Source organism: Lynx rufus, unplaced genomic scaffold (genome assembly GCF_022079265.1).
Source record: "Lynx rufus isolate CCGP_SWC_20201006 ecotype Redwood Valley unplaced genomic scaffold, mLynRuf1.p SCAF_4, whole genome shotgun sequence".
NCBI classification, from domain to species: Eukaryota; Metazoa; Chordata; class Mammalia; order Carnivora; family Felidae; genus Lynx; species Lynx rufus.
Window position 1 is genome coordinate 54,436,712 of NW_025814856.1, and position 11,017 is coordinate 54,447,728.

Below are 11,017 nucleotides of genomic sequence, written 5' to 3' on the forward strand. Positions count from 1 at the left end.
AGCCCCTGGCGCCCTCCCGGAGCCCGAGTTCCACTCAGCAAACTCCAGCTGGGCAGAAAATGGCTCTTTGGAAACCATCTAGACCACACAGACCTGCGATTGGTCTCTCAGCATGGATATAAGACCTCACAGGGGGCACAGGGCCCTGGGTTGGTGGGGCCTCATGGCTTCAGCTTGTCAGCCTAGACTGTAAGTGTGGAAGCCTGGCCTGGCCCTGAGCCCAGACAGGCAGACTCTGCCTGGTGTCTCATAGTGGTCAGCCTCAACAGTCCCTGGGTGTTATTCAACTCTGGACCATGCTGCTCTGGGGAGGGGAGGCGGGGGCGCAGAGTCTCTGTTCAAGAAGGGGAGAGGAAGCAGGTCCTCAAACAGCCTGAGCTCATCTGCTTCTGATTCTGCTTGTCCTGACTCTCTCCATCCTCCAGGGTCTGGCTTCTGTCCTCTGCCTCCAGGAAGCTTCCTCTGATTGCTCTGGCCTCTGGGTCTCTCTTTGTGCACCTCCAAGACTGCTCCTCACATTGCCCACTCTTTCTGCTGGTAAACATGCTGTCTACCTCATATGTGGTGATGGAGGGAGGCTGTCCTTGTGCCCTCTCAGCTTGAAAGACAGGGCCAGGCAGCCTGTGTTCGTTCACTCTGGGCTGAATGCGTTCATTCATGTAGTCGTTAATTTAAAAATTCTTTACTGAGTGCTAGCTATGTGCCGGTACCTTGAAAAATAGCAGGGAACAAGATGCAGTCACACAAGAGGGTGTGATGGGTACCTATTTCAGCCAGGGTGGTCAGAGAAAGCCTCCTGGCATGCCCTTTCATCCAGTGTAAGTCCAAGACTCACGTGATAAGCCATCCCTGATCCCACAGGCTGGGTCTGTTCCCGCCCCAGAGCTTTTCACCTCACAGCATGCCATAATACAACTTATATGGACATGTTCTTCTCCCCTCCCAGACTGCTAACATCCTCAGAACAATATTCCTATCTGGACCCTCTCAGTGACCCTAACACTCAACATATGACCTGCTCGGTCTCATGTTTATGTACATTTAAGTTTGTTAAGTTAACAAAAGGACAGATGAATGAATGAATAGATGAATGGGCATTTGCAGTAGGCTCTGAAGAATGAATAAGTGGCCCGCGAGTGGCAGGTGGCAAGGAGAGGGGCGAGAACATGGAGGTGTGAGATTAGACAGCATGTCTGCAAAATGAGTTTCACTGGTTGATGTTGGGGGCAGGACTGGACATGGAGTAAAGGGGAGCTGGCAGGAGAGGAGCCGAGATTGTGCCCAGATTATAAAGGAATTATACCAGGCTGTGATCCCATAAGCAGCAGGGAGCCATGCAAGGTTTACCTTCCGCCGTATTCCTTGGCACCTACCCCACTGCCCATATGGAGTTGGTGTTCAGTGAATGTGTATGGAATTGAAGGGCCCTGGAGGGAATGGACTGAGTTAGCGCTTCTTTGCCAGAAGCTGGGCAGTGACTAAGGGAGGCCTAAATGGAAGCAGAGTAGTCAGCTGCCAGGAGTCCTCTTGGCACCCAAAGAGCCCTCTTCCTGTCAGGGTGTCTGAAATCCCCACATTAGAGAGCCATTTATTCGGGGCTTGATGTTATTTAGGGGGAGGCCTCCCTAGAGTTTCCAGAAAAGATGACACTCTCCTAATGGCAACTTATTGCCTACAAGAAAAGAACAAGGTCTTGGGGCTGGGGATGGGACACGGAGTGTAAAGCAGAACCCAGTGTGCCAGTAAGAATTTGGCCACTTCGGTTTCTTTTCTTTTCTTTTTTAATGTTTATTTATTTTGGGGAGATAGAGTGGGGGAGGGGCAGAGAAAGAAGGGGACAGAGGATCCAAAGCAGGCTCCGCAGTGACAACACAGAGCCCGACGTGGGGCTTGAACCCACAAACCATTAGATTATGGCCTGAGTTGAAGTCCATGGCTTAACCAACTGAGCCATCCAGGCGTCCCCTCTTCCAGTTTCTTTAGAGAAAACCCTGACCCAGACACTGTGAAGGAAAAATGGGGTAGGGCACTGGTCTTGAGGTTGTTGCTGGTTCACTGAGGGACTCAGGCAACCCTCTCCTCTGTCTGAGTCTTGGTTTCCTCATCTGTGCAATGGGGACGTAGGAGACCTGTGTTGTTTATGTACTTGTCATTCAGCTCCTCTTCTTCTAGTGGGTGAAGCCCAATATACCTTTGGAGGACCCCCTGTGTCCATGCTGTTCAGATAGGCTGACCCGTTGGCCAATCAGAATCACAGTGGTCTGTTCAGGAATGGGCATGTGACCCAGCCTGGGCCAATGGGAACTAACCCTGGGACTTTTGGGAATGAGAAGGGCTCTTTTGCTTTTAGGGTAACTCAGCTGGGACAGTGTGATCCCAGGGATGCCCATGATTACTTCTCCACCTTTGAGGACACTCAGCCCGAGAATGAAGCCATCTAGAGGAAAGTGGAGATTACAAACGGAGAAAAAGGACAGATTCTGAATGACATCATTTGAGCCTCTAGATCCTGCCATCCCTGAAGCTAGTCCTAGGTCTTTACGTTGTTGGTCACATGTACCAGTACATCCGCCTTTTATTTTGCTTGAGCCAGTTTGGGTTGTATTTTCTCTTGCTTGCAGGAGAGGATCGCCCTGGAAGGGGCTCTTTCTTTCTGAGGGCCACATAGTTTTCTGTGGAGAAGCTGATTTGGGAGGCACCAGCATGTGGCCTGGTGAAGTGAAGATGAGGTGGCCTGGGGATGGTGCTTGGGGTGACTGCAGACACACACTGGGCTCAGTGGGGCCCACTCCACAGCCAAGCATAGCAGAAGGAGAGCCCAAAAGCAGAAGAGAACAACCCGATGAGACAGGCAGAAGAGTTTCACAAAGGAGCAAGAGTTTCATGGAGGTTCCTCACTGGTTTTGCTGCTTCCCTCTTGCCCCCCATAAGCTTATAATTCACCAAGCAGCCAGATGGATGGTTAGAGAACAAATCAGGTCACATCTCTCCCCTGCTTTAACCCCTCTATTTCCCCACTGCCTTGAGAATAAATTCCAAACTCCTTACTCTGTAGAGCCAATAAAGCCCCGTGAGATCTGACTGCTTCCCACCTGTCTCTTACCTTGTACATCCCTGCACCCCCCGCCCTTCTGCACCCATGGTGTGGCCAGGCCTATGCCTGACACCTGTGTGTATACTGGAACTATTCATTGAATAAAAAAATAAATCAGTGATTGAAATGAGAACTGAAAAGTTTCCAGTGGATTCATCATCAAGGAATTGTCACTCAGTTGGGTCAAAAATCTCCAATGGAAAGGGTAAAGGGAAATATGGATTAGAAAGATTTCTGGAATGAATTTCTATGGAGAAAAAGCAGACACTAAATGGATTTTTCTTCCTGGAATTTTTATGATCTTGAGGAAAAGAAGACCTTCATTGTTTTGACAGCAAAAACAGAATATAAAGGAAAGAATTGAGTCTATATCCACACTCAAACCTATACATGTGATAAAATTGCGTAGAACTAAGTGCATACACTCACAAATGAGTACAAGTAAAACTGGGGAAATCTGAATAAGATCAGTGGATTGTATCAATGTCAGTATCCTGGTTGTGACTTTGTACTATATAGTTTTACAAGAGGCAACCATTAAAAGAAGTTGGGCAGGGGCACCTGGGTGGCGCAGTCGGTTAAGCGTCCGACTTCAGCCAGGTCACGATCTCGTGGTCCGTGAGTTCGAGCCCCGCGTCGGGCTCTGGGCTGATGGCTCAGAGCCTGGAGCCTGTTTCCGATTCTGTGTCTCCCTCTCTCTCTGCCCCTCCCCCATTCATGCTCTGTCTCTCTCTCCCAAAAATAAATAAACGTTGAAAAAAAAAAAAAGAAGTTGGGCAGAGGGTACCCACAGCCTCTTTGTATTATTTCTTAGAGCTACATGTGAATCTACAATTATCTCAAAATAAAAAGTTTAATTTAGGAAACAACTATGTAAAAAATATTAATACATAATTGAGATGGGCCTACTTCAGGCCCTTCTATATCGCTCAGAGTTGAAAAAGACCCTATAATATATAGGAGACATCCTTGAACAGGGAGCAAAGAGACTTTGAGGGAGAAGACAGGGGAAATTAGGGAAGACAGAGTCTGGAAAATCAGAACCCACCCTGAGACTCAACAGACCTCCTGTAGGAAGGTGTCTGTGGGGTGTGTGTGAGGGGGGGGGGGGAGGGGGGGAGGGATGTGGGTGTGTGTGTGTGTGTTGGGGTAGGGGTGGGTGGGCAGGCACTGGGAGTTACAAATTAATGTACAAACTCACCATTAAACTATCCCATTATTCATTTTCAAAAGCATAGCTGTCTTAATCTGATAAGCAATTACAGTCTTGAAAATCAAGCACACTTGTTAGAGAAAAAATAAAAGCAAGTGAGAAAAATATGTGCGACATAACGACTGGACTGTCAGCTCAGTGAGAGACCAGAGCAGGATCCTTTTTGCTTGGCCGGATCCTTGTCGCACCAGGATCCGGTAGTAAGGAGGCAGAGGAAGCAGGGGGTAGGGGAAAGGTGGAAGGTGGACCAGTGCCTTAATTGTTGTTTCTGCCTGAGGGAACGAAGGAACAAAGGAATGGGGAGGCAGGGTAAACAGGTTTAGGATTGGCTGGTTTGAATAACTTCAGTGGCTCTGGGGTTTAGGGGCAATCTGTAACTGTAGCTGTCCCGTACTGGGCTTAGGGTGATAAGGGCAAGGAGGCAGTAGCCTCGGGGGGGGGGGGGGGGGGGGGGGGGCTCTGGATTGGTTAGTTTGCCTATGAAAGGTGTTCCCAGGTGAGTCCCTTATCATCTCTAAGAATTGGCTAATCCTGGGAGAGGCCCTTTCCCCAGAGTCAGCCAGAACCCCCCCCCCCCCGCCCCCCCCCCAGGTCAAAGCATCAGAAACGCAAGTTAACACAGTGCCCAAGATCCAGAATAGGTCCTGGTACTTTCTAGGGGTTCAATGAATATTTGCTGAGGGAAGGAAAGGAAGAGAGGAAAGGACAAACAGAGGAAAGGACGATCAGATGCCTGTACCATCCTCTCTAGTCCCTTGGGCAATGTGAGAACTCTCCTCTCCCCTCCCCTTCCCAGCCCTCCAGGAACTGTCCTCCTAACAGACAACTCAAATCCCTGATTATAGAAACACATCAAATGGGCTCACCAGGGGGCGATGTTCCAGCCGGCTCACCCTCTACCAGGCAGCTTTTCTATCCATCCACACTTATCACTCCTTTTATGCCTCAGATGACATTCTGTTGTTTTGTTTTGTTGGTGCTGCTTGTTGGTTTGTAGATAGGTAACGATGCAAAGAAAGAAAATTCAAGCAGCACTAAGGGCTGACCGTGAAAAGCAAGCCCCGGACCACTGGCCTTCCCTTCCCCAGCTCCCTGTTCCCTATCTGCACTGTTCTCACCCATCCCTCCAGAGAGACACTCTGCGGAAGAGCATAACAGTTCATCTCCCGCGCCATCACATGCGTGCACATGATGTACACATTGTTCTCTGCTCCGCTTTTTCTCATGTAACAATATGTCCTGGAGCTTATTCCACATCTGTACATAGGGAACTGCCTCATTCTTCAAAGTCAGAATATAATACCCATAGTTTTAGTTGGGTCCTAGTTGATTTAAGCAGACACCTCATGATGAACAGACATCCAGGCTGTTTCCAATTCTGGCTTCTAATAACTATGCTGCACCAAATGGTCTGTGCATACATCCTTGTGCACAGGTATGGGTGTCTGTGGGATGTCTTGTGGAAGGTACATATGTGTTACATTTTCAGGTTACCACCCATAGAGATTCTATCAATTTACACCTTTTCCTTATATGTGAAAGATAATAGGTCTGTCTGTCTGTCTGATTTAATGCTTAGTATGGATGGCGAGTCTTCAAATCCTGGAGTCTGGCTGGGAGATGAAGCAGGTTTCAGGTTTGTAGTCTACACCAGCCAACTTTCTGACTCTGGGGGTGCAGGGGAGTCAGGAAGCAGATCAGGTCATCTCTATGGGCCTCGGTTTCCTCGTCTAAAAATGAGGAGAGGACTCTAGCTGGGGATCTGAAAGTTCCCTCCCACCTCTTATGTTCCAAGTCCTTCTGCCTCCCCAAACCTCTGCGTCTTTGTCTATAAAGTGGGACTAATAGTCTCTACTTTGTTTATCTTGCCAGGTGATGTGAGTTTGTGGTGATATGGTAGAAAGTTGGGTGCAATGCCAAGGGAAGGAGTGATAATTGAACACTTTTGGAATCTCTTTCCAGACCCCCAGCATGGCTGGGGGCATTCAACATGTACTCAATTAAAATGTGAGGCTGGGGGCACCTGGGTGGTTCAGTCAGTTAAGTGCCCAACTTTGGCTGGGGTCATGATCTTCCAGTTGGTGAGTTCGAGCCCTGCATCAGTCTCTTTGCTGAGAGCCTGGAGCCTGCTTCAGATTCTGTGTCTCCCTCTCTTTCTGAACATCCCCTGCTCACATTCTGTCTCTCTCTCTTTCTAAAATATGTAAAACATTAAAAATGATTTTAAATAAAAAAGTAACTAAAATAAAATAAAATGGGAGGCTGAAGAAATATCGTATGGGGAGGCAGACTAATGTTGAGATGGTCTAGAGGTAGGAGATGACTTCACTGATGTTCCCTTGCCTAAAATGTAGTTCCCTCTAAGTAGGCCTGGCTGACTTCTGTGTCTATAGGCTGACCAAGGAGCCTGGCACACTGTAGGTTCCCCTTAAGTGTTTCAGGATGGAGGCTGTACTCAGGACTAGATATGGCAGTGTTCTCTTCCAATGTGATTTTGGGGACTGACTGAGGAACAAGAGCCTTATCATCCATGCTTTTCTCCTCCCTACATCCCCTCTCCTCCTTTGCTTTGATGGGGTGGGTACCAACAGACTTCTTTCTGGTCCAGGGGCCACAAACTCCAATGTCCTGCCTTGGTGACTGGGGCAACCAGGCTCAGCTCCAGCTGGCCAAATTCTTGGTCCCAAATTCTTCCTGGTTTTTAAATGTTAGTTATTCAGTTTTTTTCAAATCACTGTGGCAGTCAAACAAAACCATCTGTGAGCAGGTGGTAGCCCCAGGCTACCAGGTTTGGCATTCTGAAAACTGTCCCTCTCTCCCACTGTACAGATGAGAAAATTGAGGCCCAGGGAGCCGGAGGCATTCGCCAGAAGTGACACAGTCAAGATCAGAACCCAAGTCCCAATTGTCCCCTACTTTCTTCCTCTGTCCTCTCCCCCCTTCTCTTTCTCCTTCTCTGTCTCTCTCTGTCTCTGTCTCTCCCTGTGTCTCTTTGGTGTTTGTCTCTGCTCTCAGTGTGCCTCTTTCAGTCTTTGTCACTATCTCCTATCCTCTCCTGTGTGTCTCGTTTTAACGGTGTGATTCGCTATCTCTCTGCCTCCCTCTGTCCTCTCCATGAGCGTTCTCTTAGACAACAAACCTTCGGAGCCGGGTGCAGAAGCGACCCAACATCAGCACCCCAAGCTCCGGCTCGCGCCTTATCGCCGCCCCCGCCGCCCCCGCCCCAGATTTCCGGGGGAGCTGGCGGGCGGGGTACCCACGGGGCCGGCTGCCGTCAGCGCCCCTTCCCGGCGTCCGCGACCCCTCCCCGCTGACCTCACCCGCGCCTCCGCCCCGCGCAGATATAAGCAGCGGCCCCTCCGAGAAGCGGGCAGCGGGGTCCGGGTCCTGCCAGCGCTCCCCGCCTCCTGATCCGCCGGCTCTAGGCCCCAAAACTCCGAACTCGGAGCCCCAGGATCTCGGACCGGTCCCGCGGAGCTCGCGCCCGGCAGGTAACCATCGCTGTTCCCTCGCCTCCCCGCAGGAGCGTCCGGGAGCACTGGAAAGGGAGCCCTCTCCACCAGCCCTCGGTGAGGCCGGGAAGAAGCCGTGGCTTTTGTCCCCCGAGCGCCTCCCGGAGCGTAGCACCCGCGCACCGGCTGGGGCGCTGCGCTCATACCTCCCGGGGCTTCCACAGCGCGGGCCGCGGACTGGACGAGGCAGCTGGTGGTGCGGGCACACTGGTGGCGTTCACTCCTGTGCGCTCACGTCCCGGTCTCTGCAGCGCTCGGCGCCCAGTGTCGGTAGGATGGAAAGTTCTCCATCCCACCCCTGCCTAGATGGCAGCTGTAGGTCCGCGCCGGAACGTCGGGGCAGAACTGGGCAGAGCTGGGTGTCCGGCGTCAGAGCCTGAGGGTTAGAATCCGAATCCTGACGTTAGAGACTGATTTTCGCGTTGGACTCGAATCTTAGCCTTAGAGTGTCAGCCTCAGCGTTAGAAACAATTTCACCGTTGAAATTAGGATTTTAGAGTCAGAACTGGTGGTTTCCTAGCTTAGCCAAAGAATCTTAGCATTGGAAATAGAATCTAAGAGTTGGAATTGGAACGGTGACATGGGAATTCGAATGTTGGGAAAGGAGCGTTGGACCAAAAATGTGGCGCCGGGAAGAATCTTAGCCTGCGACGCAGGAATTAGCATTGTGGCCGTCGGGCCCCGCGCTCTTGGTGGCTACACTCCTGGCGAGCCTGCAGCGCGCTGGCTTCCCCAGCTCCGGGTGACACTGAGGAGTGGCGGTGGCGATGGGGTTCCCACGGCTTCCAGGCTCGCGCAGGCACAACTGGGCGCGGGCAGGTACTCCAAGCATCTCTGTGGGTGAGGACACTCAGAGCCTGAGGCTGCCCCTATCCCACCCTAAGGTAGCAGGTGGTCCTGGCCGCAGGAGGGTGTTTGAATTTGTTACCCACCTTGGGGACCCGCTGGGACAGGAAAGGGGGAGGTGGTGGAGGGCTGGAAGAGGGGCGGCGCCCCCTTATACTCTCTGTATTCCCAATCCTAGGCCCCGCAATGCCTGGCCCTTGGTTGCTGCTCGCCTTGGCGTTGACCTTGACCGTGGCTGGTATTCCGGGAGGCCGCGCCCAGCCGGAGGTGGCCCAGCACGAGGCCGGTGAGCACGCAGGCCTGGACGACCTCTTGCGCCAGGCAGAGCGCCTCCTCCTCCTCCAGGAAGACCTCCTGCGTCTGCGAGGGAATCAGGACGATGGAGAATCAGGTGAGGGGTGGGTCTGTCCTTCCCACCAGAGGCCCCCAAGAGGGTTGGGGGAAACCCAGATGCAGAGGTGGGGAGCAACTTGGTCATCCAAACTCTTGCCTTTCAGAAGCTTAGAAACTGTTGGCCTTCTGAGATCAGATTTCTATTCCATGCCCATCCTGGGAATGTTTTACAGAGAGCAGGCTTCCAGTGGGGAAGATTCTGTGCAGGGGATAGAGCAAAAGTCTCTCTGTATGTGACAGTTTTAATTACTACTTATTAGACTCGTATATGCCAGGCACTGTTCTAAGCCCTTCAAACACTTTATCACACTATTTAATCATCCTAACAAGCTCTTAGACTGATACTGTTATTACTCATTTTACACAGAAGAAAACTGAGGCTCAGGAAATTAAGTAAGTTGCTTATGGTCACACAGCTAGGGAGTGGCAGAGCTAGGACTAGAACCAGAGGTCATGCCTTTGACCATCTGTATCTGTGTGTGTGTCTGTGATGTCTAAGAGGCTATACAAGGCTGTGACTCTGGATGAGTGCTGCAGGGAATCTGCCTTAAGTAGGAGCAAGGCTGGAGTGGGCACTTGGGGGTCAGGAGGTCCCTCACTGGCCCCTTTCCTTCCCCAGAGTCCCAGATCATTCAACCCGACTGGCTCTCCAAGCGTCAGCATCCTGGCAAAAGGGAGGAGGAGGAGGCAGAAGACGGAGTTGAAGAGGAAGAAGAAGGAGGGGCCATGGGCCCCCACAAGCGGCAGCACCCTGGCCGGCGGGAGGATGTGGCTGCATGGTCAGAGGTAACCCAGCAGAAGCGGCAGCACCCTGGCCGGCGCTCCTCCTGGCTTGGGTACACTTTCACCAAGAGGCAGCACCCAGGCAGACGGCTGGTGGATCCCAAGGCCCAAAGGAGCTGGGAAGAAGAGGAAGAGGAGGTGGAGGAGGGAGAGCTGATGCCTGAGAAACGCCAACATCCGGGCAAGAGGGCTCTGGGAGGCCCATGTGAGCCTCAGGGAGCCTGTGGTCAAGCCAGCCTCCTGCTGGGGCTCCTGGATGACCTGAGCAGGGGTCAGGGGGCTGAGGAGAAGCGGCAGCATCCTGGGCGGCGGGCGGCCTGGGCCAGGGAGCCCCTGGAGGAGTGAACCAGCTTCCTATCAAGTTTGGGGTCTAAGAATGTCTTAAGTCCTGTGGGTCCTATTCCCTTTGTGACCCCTTCTTTCCCTACTCCTTAGATCCCTGACCATAAACCCGAGCCCCCTGTATGTACAACACCCAGTTCTCTGGCCTTGTTCCCCCTCCTCCTTCAGGGAGATGAGAACGGGAGCCTGAATTAAAACCCTGGATTTCCCCACTTTGCACTGTTGGCAGGGGACAGATCCCAGAGTCCCTCTCCCCGCACCCCCACAGGCTGCTCCCCTTCCTTAGCCCTGGCTAAAAATGACCCTTCTGTGTCTTTTAAGGGATCCCCAGAGAGGAGCAGGGTGACTGGGTCCAGCAGCCAGTGAGGTCAGGGTGGGATTGAAGATGTGATGTCCAAATCCAGTGTCTATCCCCTGCTCCATGAGTCAAGATTTGCCACATGTCAACTTTATTTACCTCCAGAACTGGGGGTCTCCTCTGCTTCTTGGGCCTCCTTTTTGTGGGTGTGCAGAGCCCTGACCCATGGCTATGTTCTGCTTAGGGGAATGATGGCAGGTGGAGGCATCCTGTGCTGTGCTGTGTGACGGTTGTGGGAATAAAGATGTGCGGGCGTATGTAAACAGCCCTGAATGCTGAACTTGTATATAACCCTCTAGGCGCCTTCCCCTTGTCCGTGATCATCATCTGAATGATAATAAAACATGCATCCAGATAATCTTGGAGCTCTGTGGCTCTAGTTTTTTCTCAGCTGGTGTGGGGTTTCTCTTTCTAACATTGAGGGGGACAAGATTAAGGCTCCTCAGTTCTGTTGAGAAGGGCATCAGGACTTGTAA

The 11,017-nt window shown here is 51.8% G+C and overlaps 1 protein-coding gene across 1 annotated transcript in view; it reads left to right on the forward strand.

Moving 5' to 3' along the window:
- Positions 1-10,186, forward strand: part of TRH (thyrotropin releasing hormone) — a 70,311-nt gene extending 60,125 nt beyond the window's left edge. The window contains exons 2-3 of the mRNA XM_047095891.1: positions 8,844-9,056; positions 9,678-10,186. Of these exons, the coding sequence (XP_046951847.1) occupies positions 8,852-9,056; positions 9,678-10,186 (714 nt within the window). The 5' untranslated portion in view covers positions 8,844-8,851. The remainder of the gene's footprint in view (positions 1-8,843; positions 9,057-9,677) is intronic.
- Positions 10,187-11,017: the final 831 nt, after the last annotated feature.